The sequence below is a fragment of the Dryobates pubescens genome, chromosome 9, assembly GCF_014839835.1.
Source record: "Dryobates pubescens isolate bDryPub1 chromosome 9, bDryPub1.pri, whole genome shotgun sequence".
In the NCBI taxonomy this organism is placed as follows: Eukaryota; Metazoa; Chordata; class Aves; order Piciformes; family Picidae; genus Dryobates; species Dryobates pubescens.
The window spans coordinates 23,586,873-23,607,596 of record NC_071620.1 but is presented as its reverse complement, the minus strand read 5'-3'; the positions used below and the strand labels follow the sequence as shown (position 1 = coordinate 23,607,596).

Sequence of the window (20,724 nt, the reverse complement as noted above, 5' to 3'; positions counted from 1 at the left end):
ATAGAGGACTGCTGTGGCTCAAGGATCCTTTGAGGATCAAACCTCACTTAGAACTTCATTTCCTGAGAAACACAGGCAGGGCTGCAGCATCTTCATTACTACAACACGGCAAATATTCATCAGGGACAAACTTCAGAGTGTGCATTTAATCACTGCAGTGGTCATGCTCCTTCAGTAATGATTCAAAATGCAGCCAAGGGACTGAAGATGAAGGCAAAAGTTGGAGATTTCAGAACATGCTAGAGAACAGAAAAACCTTGAGGAGCACATGCATGTGTGCACGTGCCCTTGATAAGCAGACAAATAAAAGAATAAAACAAACTAGTCAGAGAAGAAAAGTAGAGAGAAAAAAAAAAAAGTGTAAGACCTGCTTCCCTATAGTAAACTTCTCAGAAAGGGTTGAGGTTGACAGGGACCTCTGGAGGTCATTTGGCCCAACCCTCTGCTCAAGCAGGACGACTGCTCAGGACCATGTCTAGACGGGTTCAGTGTATCACAAAGGAGGGAGACTCCACACATTCCCTGAGTCAGTGCTCCATTATCCTCACATGGGAAAAGGGTTTCCTGATGTTCAGAGGAACACACCTAAGAAGCTAAGCAAAGTGCAGGTCAGCCAGCCTTTGTGATCTTTTATCCTCAATCCATGGCAATACCTGCCCTTTGTGCTCTGATACGGGATATGCTCTTGCTACACACCAAAGCCACCTAATCCTTTTCACAGTATCACAGTATCACAGTAACTAAGGTTGGAAGAGACCCCAAGGATCATCAAGTCCAACCTGTTTTCACCTCCTATGTAGTCTTTCTGGCTTTTTCCATTCATGCTCTTAAAACTAGTCCAAGGTGAACTGGGTACAAGGATAAGAGCAACAAGTACATGCTCACAGACCTGACTTGCCTAGCTGCTGGTGATGGCTCTCCACGAGACCAGAGGCGAAAAGCAGCACGGTGGGCTGGGCACGACCCGGTTAACCACTCCGGCAAGCTGGTCCGCAATCCTGCGGGATGAGGACCGTGTATTTCGCCGCCTCCCTTCAGGCCAGCCTGAGCTACCCCAAGCACCAACCGTTACAAACCGCCTGATAGAACAATCGGAGGCGGCCACCACACGGCGGGGCCGGTAGAGCAGCGGCAAGCGGGAGCCCACCCGCCATCCCACGGCTCCGGCCGGTGGGTAGAGGCCCCGGGCACCTCCTGCAACGCTAGCGCCCGCTCCGAGCGGGCAGTGTTACCCTCCCCCTGCGCCCGAGGCCAGGGAAGGCCCGAGAAGCCGCCTCACCTGCCCGTCTCCGCGGCACCGCTGCCCGGGCAACGCGGGAGGGAGGGGCCGGGCCGGGCGGGAGGCCGGGCCGAGTGCTTCACGGGTGCCCGGCAGAGAATAGGGCTGTCGCCGACGTTGTTTAAAATGAAACACGCGTGTTCTGCAAACTTGTACAAAGACCCGGAAGGCTTTAGTGCCAAGTCACCGGCAGAGCCCACCGAGGGGAGGTTGCGCTATCGCCTCGGCCTCTGCAGTAGCTGCTGCTTCAAAGGGCAGCTCAGCTACAAGCACCGCTGCTGGTCGGCCTCCGCAGCGCTACAGATTCAGGAGCACAGTACCGCAATACCGCTGACAGTAGCCCCATGCAAGCACAGTACGTCCAATTCCAGCTGTCTCTCGACACCAAACCTGGCTGACATGGCAGCGCGGGCTCTTCCGCCACTCCAGAATGACAAGGAGCTTAAGTGCTCTCTCTGCCTCAAAGCCTTGGTGGAGGACTACAGATGTCTTTAGTCTTTCCACTGCAGATAAAAAACAGCACTGGAGGTTACCTGAACTGCATCCTCAGAAAAGATGCTACTGCATCTCTTGATAAAGCAGTGTCCCTTTTGTCCCTTCTTACATGGGCTGTAAGTAGCCCGAGCACTCATATGAACTTCATAATAGGATTATTTGCTTCATAAAGCCTTCACAAGTCATTGCACCGAAGAAACTTACATGCTGTATGCTTGAAATAAGGCCAAATAACTACTGAAAAGGAAGACAGTAATATTTGAATCAGCCCTTTTAAATCTACATTATGTCCCCACTGATGAAGATGTAAGCCCATACAAGATAAAGATAAAACAATGGTCTTAATGTGTAATTCTGTATTTCAGCCAAGAACCTCCACTCCCTCCACTCACTGCTCAGGCTGTACAGCGCCCACCCACAGGGCAAGGAGAACAAGAACACTGACCCTGCCACATAGGATTTGCAAAATGAGGCATCAAAATTACACTTATCAGGCAGTGGAATCAACAAACCAGTCATTCATGCTTTGTAAGGTGAAGGGCTTTTCACAGAGTTCTTTGAAGAACAGTGGGGCTGCTGTGCAGGTTTTTTAATGCATTCAGCCAAAAAGTGTTCTGAATACTGTAAATGGTGCTAGAGCTGGCATCTTAGCAAGGAACTTACCAACAGAAAACAGTTGCAGGTTCCAGAGGGCCGTCAGAAATGAAAACATTTCCCAGTGGAGAAGGGGGAGTCAGAGAACAGATGCAGAGTTTCAACTGTTTTTAATTAATATAAAAGAATCTGTGTAAACCCAGTCAAAGCCATGCTGCAATTAACTTCTTTCAGTATGCAAAAATAGGTACAAAGCAATCTGACAGTTCTTGGGTGAAGGCCTGTGGAACTACCAATACCGTCATACTCTTGACACCACAAAAGGGATACAATTCAGCCAGTATGCATCTCCTATCCCTCCACTCGAGACCCAAGGTCAACGCAAATTGTGGTGAAAGCACGCACAGACACATAGACATTTTCCCACTTGAAGAGGAATGTAAGACGAATGCATGTTGTGTTACTCTAGCACAGATGGAAGCCACTGGTGCAGCGCTCAAGCTAACAGCCAGTTAACTTCATGCTTACTGTCATTTCTATGCTAGAAGAGTACACACAACACAATAAGGCAAACTACTAAAATTTAAAAAATAAAAAGCAGTGTTATTTAATTCTTGTTCTGTACAACTTTCATTTTATTCCCCCAAACACATGTTAAAATAAGGAGATGAGATCTTTTTGAAAGTCCACAATAGAGTTTCAGAGACAAACTTCACTTCACCTGCAATCTGCAGCAAGCACATCAGTTTGATTTAAAACTGGTTCTCCATAATGAAGGGTGAGTACAGACAGTGTAAGCTACATTAAAATAGCTACAGTTCACATTACATGATTGACCCAGTTCAGTTCTTTCTGTCATCACTTGTGAAGCAACAGTAATAAGAAACAGCACAAAGGCTTTTTCTTAATAAATTTTAATGTTAAGACCAGTTTGTCTGGATAAAAACACAAAGTTACAAGAACCACACTACTGCAAATTCTGCATGATACACAGTAGTGCTTGCAATATTTGAGTGGCAAGACCATTTTGGAACTTTTTATGAAAAGTATGTCAAAGACAGAATCTTGGTATAAATAAGAATGCATGTTACCAGTGAATTTAACATTGTGAAAGTATCTGTCCCCACAATGTACACCACTGTAAATAGTCAAATACAATATTTATGCACATCAAAAACATACAGGGCAAATACTCAGTTCAACATTCTCTCAGCAACAATGAATGAGAATTATTTTGGTTATTTTTCCACGGTTTCATTTCGATGGAAAATTTCCAATAAATGATTCCAAAGGGTAGTACTCGTGGTTCAAAACTGCAAGGACAATAGTAATTCTGCAAATTAGGAGTTTCTGATCTTCTGATATTGACAGCCCAATCCTCCTGCTACTAGATTCAGATGCGTTTGGCTTGTGCTCGCTACCTTAGAGCATGACTCCAGACACCAAAAATTGAATCACCACCATCGCAGCTGGGACTACATCAGCTCAAAACACATCAGGTAAGAGATGCAATATCAATAAAAGGAGATGATACTCTCACAGTACCTGCCAGGTTCTCAGATATTAATTATGTACACATATATTTAAGTACAGAATACTAAAGGACAGTGCACTGAGCAGTAAGTTAAATGTTCCATCAATTTTCCAATTGCTTCAATGGATTCTTACATTTTCCCCATTTAAGCTAGGAAAGGTACTGCAATCCAAGCATGTGAGTTTGTGCTACTTAAAGCTCTGTGATACTGTTAGGTTTTTCTTTAAATTACCTGCATAAATAATCCCCAAACATCTACATATAGAAACAGCACAGACTTGATTTGGTGGCTCTTATTTGACTGTGTCTTTGCAAAGAACTCTGCCAACTGTCCTGGGTTCAGTTAGGAGGGGTAATTTTCATCACATGGAGTTGGGTGGGGCCACACCAGGATAAGCAGTGGATCCAGCCAATGGGGTATTCCATAACATAAACATCATGACTGCTGTGTGGGGCAGGGTTGGCATGGGCTTTTGGCATATGGTCAGGTGAGGGTGTTGTATTTTATATTACTTGTTTTATATATGGCTTACTTTACTATTGTTGTTATTCCTGATCTTCATTTGTTTTTTGCTTTGGTCTACTGAACTCTGCTTATCCCAACCCAGAGGTTTCACATTTTGCTCCCAATTTCTCCTTCCCATCCTAACCTGGGGAAGGAAGTGGAGGAGAGTGGAGGAGCAGCTGCATGGGGCTCAGCGCAGCTGGGTCTAAAACCATGGCAGCCCCTTTTTGGTGCCCAGTGTGGGGCACAAAGGATTGAGGTAATGAAATACCTGACCAAAGCCTGTTAAAACAATTTTAGATTACTTAAAACATTTTAGATTACTTAAATAGTCCATGTTCTCAGATTGTGGGTCCACCTCTTTGCCTGGTGATATTATATAAATCTTTGTGTTCTATGTATTCCCCATGGTGACGCTTATCCTCTTGGGGAAGAACTACTGGATATTGTCACCTCACGACTATAGTACTGTCCATGGGGTTAAGCTGGTATTTGGATGCAGCATTCTTGCTTAGTAGTAGTCTCACCCCATTTACAGGTGAGACAGAGGAGGAGACTCTCAGCTTTTGAGAATTTTGAGTATCTTCAGGAAGGCCAAGCCAGCACACTCTTGCTGCCATCTCATGAATATGTCCCAGATCTTGTTCAGGGTTACAGCTTTTTTCCAAAAATACCACCCACAGATCTGCCCCAAGGTGGGACAGTTATGAGTGGCAGACTGTGTAAGGGAATACAAGCAAGTGCCTTAGACAGTGGTCATCTCCAGTGTTTTGGAACTGCATCTCTGAGCAAGTGCATAATCCTGATAAAGCAGTAAAATATCTTGAAAAAGTGTTGTCAACCTGGAACTTCCTAAGACACACAACTCACTGCTATTAGGCATGGGGAAGGTCCTAGCATGAGTCCTTTTCAACCCTATTCCATGCCTTCAAGGGGAAGATAAAGCCTCTGAACATAAACAGACTATCAGGCACTGTGGCTAGTCAACCACCAGCAGCAGGTGCTCCAGCTGCACCAGAGAACAAACCTGTGCTTCTGTGCAGAAATACACATGAAAAATCTGTTCACCTTGTGAGGGATGACAATGAACCAAGACCATCATGAAAACAGGGGAATAAGCCAGAAGTAACAACCCAATCCCTATCTCCAAACAAGCTGCAAGATATGTGAAAGGATTGCAGGTGCCTATTCAGATGAGCACATGATCACCTGGCTGCTGATGCTGGGATAATGGGGCCAATAGTTTGGAATTAGAGGGCAGCTAATCCAAGCATCTGGGATCCCTGTCTAGGAAATGGGGTATTGGCAAAGCAACTGAAAAGCACAGGCCCTTAGACCCTGAAGGGAGCTTCTGTCAGGTGTGAAGCAAAGGTACCACTTCAAGGAAGGCATGTGGACCATGATGAAGAAAGGTATCCAGTACCTGAGGGAATTAACTGTGCTGGAGGTGATTTATAATGATCAGAATGACAAGCAGGGACCTTCAGATCCTGATGACCCATGTGGTTGAAGTTCCTCTGTAGCATATCATCATCATCATATGCCAACTTCTTGTCCTGTAAAGACAGCTAGAGACAAATGGTGGATGAACTGGCTGGCCAGCTCTTGAAATACAATGGAAGTCTCCCTTCCTACAGTCTTGTGTTTCAACTGTGGAGGAGCTGTCCCAGGAGTGTCATCAATTCAAATAGGACATGTTCTATTCCCCACCTGTATGGTATGTATCTCAGCTATTACAATTAGATGCTTCCCTGCCCAAGGGAGAGAAATGGGGAGGTATACACCACTGAAAACCTGTGGTTTTACCTGTGTGACCATTGAGGAAAATATGAGGAAATGGGATGTAAAACCAACTTCAAGTCTAGCTGCACAAGTATGAGCTGTGAGAAAAAACAATCACAAAAGGGGATTGCTCAAAGAAAAACACTGCTCCAGTTTCCAGTAGAAAATTCACCACTAGAAGCACTTTTACTTCTGTCCTCTTGAAGGAATGTTCAAGTCAATTTCACAAGAATTGAGTGACTCTGGTCAGGACTGGAGGTAAAGGAAAGGGACAATCAGGTTGAGTGGACTGTATGGATCTAACAATGAGGCACGTCAGGCCCACAGGAGAGTAAGGCTGTGGCAGATACTGGTGCACAATGTGGCCTAATGCCATCAAACTATACAGGGCTAGAACCCACTGGTATTTCTGGGGTGATGGGAATCCCAACAGCTAAGCACAGTGGAAGCTGAGTTGAGCCTAACTGGGAATGAGTGGCATAAACAGCCCACTGTGACTGGTGTGGAGGCCCCATGCATCTATTGTATAGACTATACCAGAAGAGGGTATTTCAAGGACCCCAAAAGATACCAGTGGGCCTTTGGTATAGATACTTTGGAGACCGAGGGACATAAACTGTTCTCCATCTTGCCTGATGCCTCTGAGACCCCTTCTGAGGGTTAAAGAACAGATGTCAATTGCTACCATGGTAGCAATATCACACTGATTGAGACTCCCTGATTCCCATTAACTGATTCATCGACTGGAGATCCAAGGGGGGATCAGCTCACCTTCAACGGCCCCACCTGGCCAAGTGTGAAAGCCTAATGGAGAACAGATACTGACAGCAGACTACTGTGCCCTAAATGAGGTTGAACCAGTAGTAAGAGCTGCCGTGACAGACATGCTAGAACTGAAGTCAGAGGCAGCCAAGTGGTACACCACTACTGATATCGCCAATGCTAACTTACCCTTGCCTGTTTAGTAGCACGTTTATTTCCCTGCCCCACAGGCAATAAATGATATGTGATGAATCACTTCCTCAGACTTACTCCTATAAAAATTTGTCAAGGCCAATTCTGTAAGGAAAGATTTGTTTGTTGTTGTTGTTGGGGTGTGTGTGTGTGTGTTATTTTTTAAGGTAATTGCACAATATAAAACTCATATTGCGATTTGTAACTTTGGTAACTTACAGAAAAAGATTCCAAGCTCTTTAATTAAGGACCTGGTCAGAATACTACTTACACTATGCTCTTTGTTTCTCTGCAAACATATCAGATGAACTTTCTCTCTCTCCTCTTGAGGTCCTAAAAAACTCTGCTATTGATAAGAAATTGGCTAGAATTCAAGTTGTGAACCTATTGAATTTTTCTTGGTACCTTTAAATGCTTCTGTCACCCAGCCTTAGCAAAGCTTTTACTTACTGTTTTCATTCGGGAAATCCTGATTCCCAAAGCCAGCCTGCTGCCCCCAACCAAACAGAAAAACCCAGCTGAGCCTCAACATCTGAATTCTTAGAAGAGGAAATAATTTTTTTTTTTTGATTTAACAGCGACTGTACAATATTACAAACTCAGACACATGAAAAACAATCAAGCAATAGAAAAAAAAATGTACAACGGCTTTGGTGTTATACAAAATAATAAAAAACAGACCTGACAGCAAGATACATAGTTCATTATGTTCTCACCACAGCCACTTCGTTGCTGACTGTAAGACAATTCCCTACTTGTGATATTTCCTGTGTGGCCTTTCCAGTCATGAAAAATCATACTATAGTACTACAATAAGAGCTGTTATGAACACCATAAAGTAAGCTCCAAATTTTATAAAAACATCTTGCCTCTTCACACTATTGCTTGGTGGCACGTTGTCGACAGAACAGCAGTCCAAAATAAAGTGACAACTAGATTTAATAAATTAATATACTTTTAAAAAGATGTACAATGCACATTCTTTTTAATCCAACGTTTTAGGGTGTCAGGAGATTCCTATTTACACATGTACAGACCTCAGACAGGGTTGATAACATCAGAAAATGCAGATAAGGAGCAGAGCCTTAACTGCTACCTGCATACTACTAACAGAAGCCAAAACACTGCTGAGGGTATTATTGGGAGAGATATCCAAAGACAAGAAAAGTCTGTGAAAAAAAGACATGTAAAGGCAAAGGGAAGGTCAAGATGTTTAGTACGACCATTTATTCTTGTGAAGACTGAGGTGGAGCTGTTGATGTGCCTTGTTTACCAGATTTTCGTTCATAATTCACAAGTCGTTGCCCAACAAGGTACCTGTAAAATCACAGTAAAAAGAGTGAGAAATAAACAAAAGTTCATACAATTAACAAATCCACTCTATCACCTTTGCTTCAGTAGTTTTCTCATTTTGATGGAAGTTGTTCTACAAGTGCTCCTTCTCCTCTTAATGGTCTTCAACCACCCTCATCTTTTTTCCTCAAAGTGAATGCATTTCATAATGAAATACAGACATTACAGGTTTGTGTTTAACTTAGGTAATAATACAATTCAGACATATATAAGTTGAATGAAGATATGAAATATAAAGAGTGTGCCTGCATTATTTGTATATCCAGCCCCTTTGCTGAATCATATGTTTAAGAGGATCTTCACAGTGTCTGCAACACTGCCACTTGAACATCTGATTAGCTCTGCTAATATACGATATGAAAAACATCCTGGTTGGAAAAAGTAGTATTGTAAAGAAAGAACTTCTGTAGCAGCTCCATCTGTCTTAAAAGGAGGAGAAAATACCCCAACTCTGCCAGGCTTAAGGGCTGCAAGATTCCTTTATTTGTATCTGTTTCAACATCTCAGGAGCTTAGCAGTTTTTTCTATCTTTCACATTATTCCTTACCTTCTTTATCACAGTTTCAGACTCCTGCTTCTTGACATCTAAATTCCTTCCCCTGCTTCCTAACCGTACGCTGTTCCTCATGTAGCCATATACACCTAGGATTTCTTCCCCTGTAACCTGTCATTTCCTATCCGTATGCTTCCTATCTGTACGCTGGTTGTACATGTAGCCATAGGATTTCTTCCCCCGAAACTTGTCATTTCCCTTAGAAACTTTCACCACTGCTCCTTTCCTCATGGTACCATAACCAAACAACCATCACATTTTTTATACAATCTATAATGTCACCAGATCTTGTATATATTTTTGAAAGTTGTTACATGAAAGATTTACTTCAGTGTATTTCTAAACCATAAATCTCCACAGGCTAGCATGACTATGTTTGCTTACTTCCTAAAATAAGATCATTAACTGAAGCTGTACAAATGGTCTACAAGTAAGGGTATAGCATTTAACAAGTTCATTTAATATTAAAGCAATTTTCACTTAGATTATTCTCACATCTTTGTGTGTAAATTGTTTACATGCCTTAACACAAGCAACTTAAAACACTAATGGAAGTTAAAATTCAATATGCGTGCTTGGTGAAAGACAGTAATGGTTAGCTCAAACCCCATTTGTGTATATTGATACCAGCTATACATTCTACAGTAGGTCAAGTATTACAGGACCTATGCCAAAGGCAGGTGGGGAACAGGATTTAAATCAGCTGAACCAATAAAAGGTGTTAAAATATAAACTGATTTGGTGAGAGTTTATTTAGATACAATTCTTACTGTCTGACTGTATTAATTTCACATTTACACCAAATGATGCATTTGTAATTTCCTAGCATTTAAGAAAAGTTCATTTTAGGTTTGGCTTCTTTTGCAGTCAGTGGAAAGTGAAACTGTTCTGGGGTAACTCAGGAAATGAACACAATAAACTGCTTCTCAATTCAGAAGCAGCATAGGAAGCCTAGTTGCTGGGGTCCAAAACTTGGTTTTTTTTCTAAAAAACCAACACATACCATAATTAAGATAACACAAACCAATAAAAGAAGGATAACTTAGAAACTAAGCAGGATAACCAGAAAAAACATCTGAGTAATACAGAGCAATACTAGTGAAAACATCAGAAAACAGTACAAAATTTCCTAAGGATGAACTATCAAATCAACTGTAAGTTCTTTAACAGGTTAGTTGTACTAATGACTAGAATGAATAAGAAAAACAGACATGCAGAAAAAGTTGGAGAAATGGTTTTATAAACAGCAGATTGAGACACGATTTTACTTTTAGATATGCCCTAATCATTACCTTCACTTGTCCTTCAAGACTACAGAGGGGAAGACAAATTAATTTGTTTTAAACACCCATAGGGGTGAGTCTTCCATTTATAAATACAGTTTATTCCTGTGTTTACCTAGGTGAATGACAGACAAAACATTTGCCAAGAACAGTTCAGCTTTTCCTCAGAGAAGACTTTCAAAATCCCTTTCAACCCAAGTATCTACAATGTTTGAATTCAGCTTGAAGGTATCACAATTTGAAGTGGGGGAAAAAAAATACTCACTTGTCATTTTTAATGTGTTCATAAAGGCGCTTGAACTGGCGGACTTGGAAGGAGAGGATTCCCATCAAAACCACCACCATAAGCAGAAAAGGATAAATTCGTCTCTGAACTAGGTTCTGCATTTCAGCAGTAACTCCTACAAAACAAGACAACCCTCATATAAGCTAACATTGTGAAAGCAATTCAATCATTTCTGCTTCCATACATGCTTCTATACTTTTTGTTATGCTGCAACATCAGTGGAAGGGCTATGAAATAACACATCCATTTATCTCACAGGTCTGACATGACAGATGCTCTTTTCAATCTGATGCATTAAAGCCAAAAGCTTCCATCAACACAGTGAAAATGCACAGTAAAAAAAACTTGGCTTATCAGCTCTGCTTGCTTATTGACTTCTGTATACCTTTTATCAGAAAAGAAGTTGACACTACAGAAGGCTGTTTTAAAGTGAGAGATTGAAGAATAAAATGGAACTTCTTGAATGTCATGTTAACATCAAAACTAATTGGCAAAAGACAGCTCTTGATGAAAAAGCTTCTAGTATATTCAGCTTCTAATAAAATTATTTTCCTCAATTATGAGGGGATAGTAAAGTCCAAAAAAATAAACTGCATTTACAATTTAATACTGCATGAAAAACTTAAAACAAACCCAGTATTTCACCCGTTCTAAGCTAAGTCAGAAAATATGTCTGTGGTTCAGCTTCTCAAAGGAGACTAAAATTAAAGGCTGACAGTCCAAAGAGGAAATGATTTTATCATCCCTTTCCCAAACTAGCTAGACACCTAACAAGACTGCTGTTAGATATTATGCAGTCCCTATTCTTGATGTATTCTGCATGCAGTTTATTAAAAAGCCAGTCAGAATGGTGTATTGCATTTCTTTGAAACCCCCAAACATTTAAGACACAGCAACTCTTAAGCATTTACACTTGCTGGCAGAACAGTGGGGGTTTGTTAGTATTTTTAAAAAAATAGTGAAAAGCTTGAAATTTTATTTCCACAGACATTTATATTGCTCTAAACCGTGAGAGGATAAACATGTATTCTAAACGTATACATACCTAATAAAGGTACAACACCGGAAGCTATGATGTATGGTACACACAGGGAAAGTAATAGAACAGAGATTACAGGTGCCGCCAGTTTATGAATTATGAAGTGTAAATCAATGTTACGAATTCCATTTGCATATACCTAAGGAGAACACATTAGAAATAGATCAATCAGGAAAGCCATGTATTTTGCTTAGAGCAAAAATTACAAGGTTTTATGTAATTCTCCTCCTGAAATGACACGGGCATTCCTAACTGGAAGAAAACGATGATGATCGCAGCCAAAGAAAGAAAAACTGCACCCATCTACATCATGAGGGCTCCAGGAAATAATTTAAATAGTGTCCAGGAAAGCAATGTAATCTAGAAGAGTGTTGTGACTTGTGGAAGTGGAATAGGCTAGCTGAAACAGCATCAGAGCTGTGGATGGCAGTTTTGTGGGTGAGTTGGGATCCCTTTGTGTTGTCACCTTGCTGAAAGAGGATCCTGTGTAGGCTAACAGAGCAACCCTATTACATTTGATAACACAGGCAGAAAACAGAATCTTACTTTGTACTTGGTTGGGCAGACTACAGCTTCTGCATATGGAGTCTCTGCCTGAAGACAGGACCTCCACAATTCTTGAGTTTCTGCAGCTAGTAACAGGAGCTAAGGTCTCAACAGGACTAGATCAGTCATGGGAAAGCTCACAATATTCAAATGGCTACCACATACAGCTACACGATGGCCTCTGTCCCACAGCCTGGATGTAACCATTTCTAAGGATGGCTCAGGAGAGTTGATGTGTCAGGGCCACAGAGACCATCTGAACTGGCAGGAAGAGCAATGGTATGCATCAAAATGTATGTAGTCACAGAACTAAGACTATGTACCTCCACTGTGACACAAAGAGATCAGAAAATGGTGTAATAAATGGGGCTGGGAGCTATATTTAATCAAGAGAGGCACTTTATGTACAGAGGTCAGAGCATGAACCATAGATATTATGTACAGTGCAGGACTGAAAAGTTGAGATACTTCATTGAGGTAACAGGTGCAGAAATTAAAGGTTACAATCAAGATAAAAATTACTTGCATCACAGAAAGCAACAGACCATATGACAAAACTGTTCACAGAAAAAGCGGAAGGGAAATAGCATTTTCTATATGCACTCATCAATGAGTAATCTCTACAGCTGTGGAAAGGGCAGAAAGTCTCTGTTCTTGAGTGGTGTATTTGGACACATGATTTCATCAGAAGAAATAACAGTATTTCTCAGTTTGACACAAACCTAATAAAATTGCATATACATAACATTTTTTTAATTTCAGATCTGAAGGTTGTTTTTGTTTTATTGTTAAGCACACATTAATGGTTTAGGCTATACTAGTTGAGTTTCAATTACTTAAATTACTCCATCACTACAGCAGTAACTCCATTTTCTGAGTCACATTCAAAAAATTTTCAAAATGTATTATACAGATAATTCATATGGACAATTTTTCCTACCTGTTCAATAACAGTTTTCAGCCACCACTGGGGACCCATCAGTGTTATGGCAGCAATTATTTTGGCATGCAGAACTCCAAGAGCCCAGTCCTAATTTTTAAAAACGGTATCATTAGCATATACACATTTTTTAACAGTTTGACCAAAAGCTTTTAGAGCAACTTGTTAATATTACTTGTAAGTGAAAAGATAATTACTTTGGGATATTGTTTAAAAGAGGTGACACCTGTAAGTGCCAAAGAAAAAGCTCTCAGTCTTAACTGACATTTGTAAAACAATCGGCTCCCTGGTACCATGAGAATTAGGTACTACTATTAAACCAAAGGCAAATACAAATAAAAACATTGCATTACTGGAAACAAGAAAGCAAGAGAGAAATATTCTGGTACAAAGTAACTAACACTGGTAACATTTACCTAGAAGTATGTTATTTTGATTCGTTTAAAAAGGGAAGAGAAACAAGACACAAAGATGCTCACACAAGTCAGGAAACAAGGGACTTTTTGTCTTCTTTTAAATGTCAATTGTTGAAAGTTGGTTGTAAGTTTCAACAAAACCCATCAAAACCAGAATCAAAGTATAGGATGGCAATGCAGAATAAACAGTTACAGAACTAGTAAGATTCAGAGTATTACTTTTCTTGAACTGCTTTGCAAATATTTTCTTCAATTACTTTAAAAACCTCAGCTTGTACTAATGTCTACTGCCCCAGATATGCTCTAAAATTTAAGAAGTTAAAGTCAGTGTTAAAGTTGCTTCAAGCAACTAACCTTTGCATAACGTCTGCTTTTGTGACAAATGGAAGTTACTCTCAAGTTCAATAGCTCCTTGTTAATTTAGAACAAATCTCAAATCCCTCTAATCTGATATTTTGAAAAAGCTCTACCACCCAAAATTACACTCTCTTGGTGTATTTAATTCCAAACTTTTAAATAACTAACATTTTTAGCATTACCAATTCTTTCCCAAACTGTCTTGAAAATACGAGCATTTACCACTGCAATCATATGATGTCCTGACTTACTAGTCAGTTACTTAAACAGACAGCTCCAAAGTATACTTGTATTATAAAATAATGGAAGAATTAAATTAGCAGTCAAATTCTTCTCTGTATAATAGCTTTCAAACAAGAGGACACGGAAAGTAAGTGAGAGCTTGTTCGTGGGCACTTCAGAAAAAAAATCACTACCTCTGAACACTTTGTTATTTAGTAACATACAATCCAGATTTTCTGAGTCATGGTTTTCTTGAGTTACAAGTTCTTTCACAATTGGGTATAAGTGATATGCAAGCATTTCTCACTCAGGCTACTGTGCCTTCATTTCTTCCACCAAGTTACAGGAAAAAAGTTGGCACTCCATTAACCTGTGAGACTTGACTAATGAAAACCTAAACACTACTACCTCAAAATATTGTATTAATGATCTGACACCTCAACCTAAAATGATCCTAAAGCATATAAAAAACATCTACTCATAATGTGTAGCATCACTCAGTTAAAACATCATATGGAAAAAAGAATCAGCTGAACCTCTTGCTGCAGAACAGCAGGCAGAAAGCTTTCCAGAAAGGTCAGACAGAATATTTATGTCTGTGCATATGCACATACAGCTATACAAACTTATGTACATAACTTTACAATGATGCTACTAAATGAGTTATCTATCTAATCACTGAAAAGCAAAGATACTCTGATGTCATCCCAAACAGTTAATCTTTTCATACTCAAAATTCTTCATTTACAGTCCTTACATGCAGACTAACTGTCTTTTCTCTGACACAAAAATACTCTGCAAGTATCCTCTCAAACACCAAATATTATGAAATAAGAACATGTACTCCTTACTTCTAAGTAAAGAACTATGTCAATGGCAGCAGAAGAATGGGAGCAGAGCAACTGACCTGCCAAGGATAGAAGAGAGGTGTTTGATCCAAAGGAACTCTCAAAGGTGCAACGATGACCAGTTCAAACAGAAGACCGAGCAAAAGTGGGACAACGCCCGCTAGCAGTATAGCCACTATTAATGTCTTCATTATCTAAAACCACAAACAATCTAATTAATACATTTCTCAGAGGATTCTTTGTTTGAATTTCAAAATGTAACAAATTACATAAAAAGAAAATGCTGGAGAAAAAAAAAACCAAACCACCTCAGACCTTTAATTAAATATATATATACACACACCTAGAAAGAACTTTCATTACACACATTGTTTTGCAATTAAAGTTGTTAAGACTAGGTCATGTTCCACATAACCTCCAGAAAATAGCATGAATTATCTTAAGCTTAAAATGTCCTAAAAATGATGGGTATTTGGGAAACATGGCAATACATGAAACACTGCTTTTCTGTCTGTAACACTACAGTAAGCACATAAACATGTCCATCACAAGACACCATTTTTCCTATGAACATTTAGAATCACTACTTCAGCAAAAATCTATTACAGACATCCTCAAAACCAAAACTAAGATAGAAGTGAGACATAACTTAGTTGCCATGGCGAGAATCTGAAGTGCCTGTACTAAAAAAGGGGATTTTCTTTTGAAGAATTAATTTGAACAACATAATGTTCTTAATGGTCTGGCTACTTTGTAGAGACACATTCATCATTGTCGATCAGCTTTACTAGCTTCTGATAATGTCAAGTTGCTAAATGAGTAATAGCTGAGTTTCCAGTTATATGTGAAAACAAATGTATTTGAGGACACATGACATGTGGGGATAATACAATGCAACATATTCACTTTTAAAGGCAGAAAACATGCATACATATGTAAACATGTATATGCAAATCTATTTACACTGATTGCTTAACATTGTGCCAAATCGCTTCCAGAAACAGCCCATGCAATAGTAATATAAGCTGTAAAAGCTTTGAAATGGTCTGAAAAGGAAAAAGTAGTATTCATTACAGAGTAAAATCTGCAAGCAAATTGAAACAGTAAGTTTTGTTAGCTACTTTGTTGATAATTTGGTGACTTTTTTTTTTTTTCAGGACTCACCATAAGAGACCATTCTTTGACTTTCTGAAAAATCACTCTACGACCCTGTGGCATCCAGGCAACAAGCACTGTCACTGCTCGGATAGTTAGCCAACAGACATAAAGACCACAAGCAGCCGTGTACAGTTCATGGATTTTGGCAGCCCCCGTCCAAAATGACATTAACCATCGGCCAGCAAATACTGAAAAAACAAACACTGTTAAATAGAGTAATGCTTTTTGATATATTAAGAGGGATGCCTATTAAAAAAATACTCAAACATATTTTTTAAATATAAATGCACAAATAGCATTCAGCATAAACCAGTGTTTTGGCTCTACACCCATAAGGCACAAATGTGTGAAGCACTATGCAAATAGTTACATAGAGGATGCCAAATATATGTACAATTATTCATTTTCCCCCTCAAATTTCATCACACCTGCAATATGATCTGAACTACAGCAAAACAAAGCACTGAATACTGCACTATTCAGAGCCTAAACACTAACCATAATTGCAAAGGCAATAATGGATTAGTGCATAAGCTTAAACTCAAATCTCATGAGCAGTGTTTGGCTTATTTCAGCACCTCATAATTTTTTGAGGCTTATTGATATGGTTTTTCTGAAACTCTGCTACAAAAATTGGGAGACTCATTTGCTACATTTAATATTTTTTAATACTTTCCATTCACTAGTATTATAAAAGGATTATTTTATGTACTACTATTAAAACCATCACAATATTCAAAATTGATCTCAACACATTACTGTCTTTAGGATCATCAGTGCAAAGAGGTAAAACTACGATGGTACTATGGTATCCAGGTTATAAAATTCAAATAGGTTTGCATGTCTTGATTTCAAATTGTTTTTAAAACTCTAAACAGTGCTTTTGCTTTGGTTAAAGTACTTTTACATTTGGGAAGCAGAATGCATGTTACTTGAAGGTCTCCTAGTGACCTGTTGCAAAGAGACCTTCAGAATATTTATTTAATGTCTCTACTGTAAGAGACCTGGTAACAACCTATAGATTTTCCTTCTCTAAATGGTAAAGCAGGTCCAAGAGTTTCAATTCTTTTTTCCTCTCAATTCTACTACAGTGATTTTCTTAGCACTTGCCCTTAAAAGAAAAATATTCTGTAACAAAAATGGAATGTCAATGTCTGTCATTTCAATACAATTACTATCACCTAGAATTTGAATTACTTGATAACATTAAAAATGAGAGAGTTACCCATGTTTTTTCCTTTTAACTTTAAACAATATTTTCAAAACATCTGCCCTTGCTGAGTATGGTAACATGCTGGGCTGGTTTTCTATTGCAGTTTTACAATAGACTTACCTGGTAAGGTAAGGCAGATAAGACTAGCGATCAGTAATGTTATGCACATGAAAACAATCAAAAGAAATATCTGAAAGAAAAAAAAAGAAGAAAACCAGTTTAAAACAAATTACTTATGCAAAGTAAAAACCCACAACCCAACAAAAACATTAACAAGCAACAAAACAAATAAACAAAAAATTTATCCCAGAAAAGCAGCTAAGCTAGAGCGTTCAAATACTAACTGAATAAATCAGTGATAACAGACCTCTCCAAAGTACATGCAGCACACCTGAGGTGTCGTGTATTTCTTGTAAGATTTCAGCTCAGTTGCCACAACAGTAAAAATTAACATTTGAATCTAGAATGAAGTTGTCGTTATGTAAGGTTAAAAAAAAAACCCTGAATGGTTACTAGCTCTGCATCTCAGATAAACAAGACAGTGGTTTTAGAATTAGGAAAACCTTGCTGAGAAAGTTCCTCCAGATGTCCTCAGGTTTATGAGGCCAGCAGCTGACAGCTAGGCCGGTGGCTCCTTAGTCAGATTTACACCTCATGAGAAAATTCTCAGGTATTTGACTTCTTTAAATATTTGAATGGTCTCGGGCATTATGTACCACAAAGATCTGCTTCACTAATCATCACAGCCACAAAACAAGCAAGCTGACTATGGGAAAACTAACACCTTAATACAACAGACTTCTGAGAGAAAGTGGAATCTGTAACACATTTTCCTTGATGAGACGTATGGAGACATGTAGATAAGTTTCATCTCTAAGTTAGGATCTTCATCACTGCTTAAAGAAAGGAAAACCTTGTGGTTTTTAGATGTTATCCTGCAGGAAGTGATATGATTCCACAACACCCAGTTACATGCCAGGTGTCAGCCACATACCCTTTTCCACACTGTATATCTTCTTTGGGGTTAGAGACCCCAAATGACAGAAAGAAGAGAAAGAGTAGCTGACAACTGGACAAAAGAAACTTCTCAGTAGTGCAGAATGCATGGCTGACTTGCTTTGACCTAAACAATACACAGGCTGCTAGTCACTTGTATCACAGAAGCAGCACTGACAGGGACCATAATATATGCAGACTCAGACCTTACAAGGCTCTTCTCTCTCCAAAAATCCACAACAACATTATTCCAAAATGGCAAACGAGCTACAATGAGGACATGTATTAAATAAATATTGAAAATGGTAGTCAAAAGGAAAAATGCTCACAGGAGATGCATTCAGATATACAGGAGTGAAGGCTTGACATAAACTCGCGCCAATAAAATTACAATCCAATAAGATTACAAAAAAGTTACCCCCAAAGTTGTCAAAATTGTTACAGTAAAATAAAAATGGCTTCCAGAAAATAATTCCAGAGGTTGGAAATAAATCCAGATATGGGGAAAAAAAGCCAAACAGAAAAATGACTGAATTCTGGTAAGAGAAATTCAGAACTACAGTAGACAAGCCAAAAGGGATTTCAGAAAAAACATACCGATTGTGTGAGTAGTAGTAATAATTTTTAGAAACTGGATAGGGTTTTTTAAAAAGGCTCAATGATAAAGTAATAAAATCTAAAAATCCTTAGAAGAAATCTTGCCAGACTGTTTGCAGGCTCTGTTGTCAACTTTGGATTATGAAAGGAAGGCTAAAAGAAGACAAGGCGATAGCATGAAAATTCTACAACACTAGCACTTGATCTGGAGAGGCTTTAGGAGGTCTAGGCAAAAGAACATTTGTTTACAAAAGGAATGAGCTGGAAGAATTATTATCTAGATTGCCTGATCAAATTGATGATTGGCTTTTATGTAGAATAATTTAAACATCAATTCTTTTTGAGATTCATAGAATCATAGAATGGTCTGGGGTAGAAGGGAACTCCAAAGGTCACCCCCCCTCCAGTCAGCAGGGACATAGGCATCTATGTATGTACTTTAAAAACCAGCAACATTCTTTTACATGCTTATTTGTAACCAAAACAACATAAAGGATCAGTTTTTATTGCTTGCTCAATCTGTATTTCAATGTTCTTCCAACTTGGTTAGAATAAATAATCAAGCATAGAAAGGATCAGATGCTACCTTTTTCACCCTCCCCACTTAAAATCCCAGTTGAGAAAGTAATTAAAATACAGTGTTGTTCCATAATGGAAGACTGGGCAGAAGACACATTTTTCATACAATGAACTTAACCAAGTAAAACCGAGGTCAGTGTGCCAAAAATCACAAATGAAGTACCTACAGTAATCCTGACTCATTTACATATTTAAAACAGTGGAAACAGGGACAGAATCATACCAGTGAGATACCATGTGTTTGAGATTGTGCAAGTGCTTGTTATCTCTTGATGAAAACACCTGAAGGAAATTCGGTTAAATATGGTTTTATGCCTACATTCTCAAAAAAAAAAAAAAAAAAAAAAATCTCAAAAAACCCCAATTTAAAATGTCTAGAAGAAGGTAATTAGACCAGCTGAATATCAAATTGCTTCTCACCAGTTCAAGGTCAGCACCTCAAATTACTGTAATCTTAGAGTATGCAATGGTTTGAGAGAAGGGCACTAAGCCAGTGCATATTCTTGTGGCAATGGTAGCAATAAGCAGTGTAAGTAATCTGGCAGTATAAGCTTAAGAGCCCAACATGGTGGTAGGCCATGCCCAGCGTAAGTGCAGAAGTAGCTAGCAGTGTAGCAAAACAGTGCTGTGCCTGCAGCATGTAACTAAAGCAGGGCACTGGTAGCTATAAACACAGAGAATTATCTGGGAATAACAGAACGCACACCTGCATCAACAACCTCACGTGTTATTAGTAGTTTGACCAATAATCTATAATAGTATGATGTGTGGCCACTCATGGGGAACCAATGAAGCTATGCCAACCATGCTCTCCGAGTCTAGATAAGCTGTAGAAGTTCCCTTCATAAATGAACAATACTAGATCATACTGGTCGTTCGTATTGACTCCATTCTCTGTCGCCGACATATTCTTATCCAGAAGCATCCATGAAAATAACCCATGCAAGGGTAGTTCTAGAAAGGATTTAATGAGCCCCTAGGTTAACACACCAGTTCCTTGAAAGCAGCATGTCCACATTACAGCTGTTATATATTGCCAGGTCATGGTAAAAGAGATTCCACTTGTCATTACCTTCATAGCAAACAGGGAACTGATTTCAATTAACCTGTCGTGTCATCCACACTTCCTATGAACTTGACTCAGTCCAAGTGAAAATGTCACAAGTATCATATTTGCTTTTAAAAGAATACTATA

The 20,724-nt window shown here is 39.2% G+C and overlaps 1 protein-coding gene across 2 annotated transcripts in view; it reads right to left on the bottom strand.

Annotated features, from left to right (window-relative positions):
- Window positions 1-6,868: 6,868 nt before the first annotated feature.
- The window catches only part of MARCHF6 (membrane associated ring-CH-type finger 6), a 51,684-nt gene continuing 37,828 nt past the window's right edge, over window positions 6,869-20,724 (bottom strand). For both annotated transcript variants that reach the window (XM_054164004.1, XM_054164003.1), the window contains exons 20-26: window positions 17,478-17,547; window positions 16,151-16,332; window positions 15,046-15,180; window positions 13,144-13,233; window positions 11,664-11,796; window positions 10,598-10,733; window positions 6,869-8,460 (exon numbers count right to left, since the gene is read on the bottom strand). In XM_054164004.1, coding sequence (XP_054019979.1) covers window positions 8,370-8,460; window positions 10,598-10,733; window positions 11,664-11,796; window positions 13,144-13,233; window positions 15,046-15,180; window positions 16,151-16,332; window positions 17,478-17,547 — 837 coding nt within the window. In that variant the 3' untranslated portion in view covers window positions 6,869-8,369. The remainder of the gene's footprint in view (window positions 8,461-10,597; window positions 10,734-11,663; window positions 11,797-13,143; window positions 13,234-15,045; window positions 15,181-16,150; window positions 16,333-17,477; window positions 17,548-20,724) is intronic.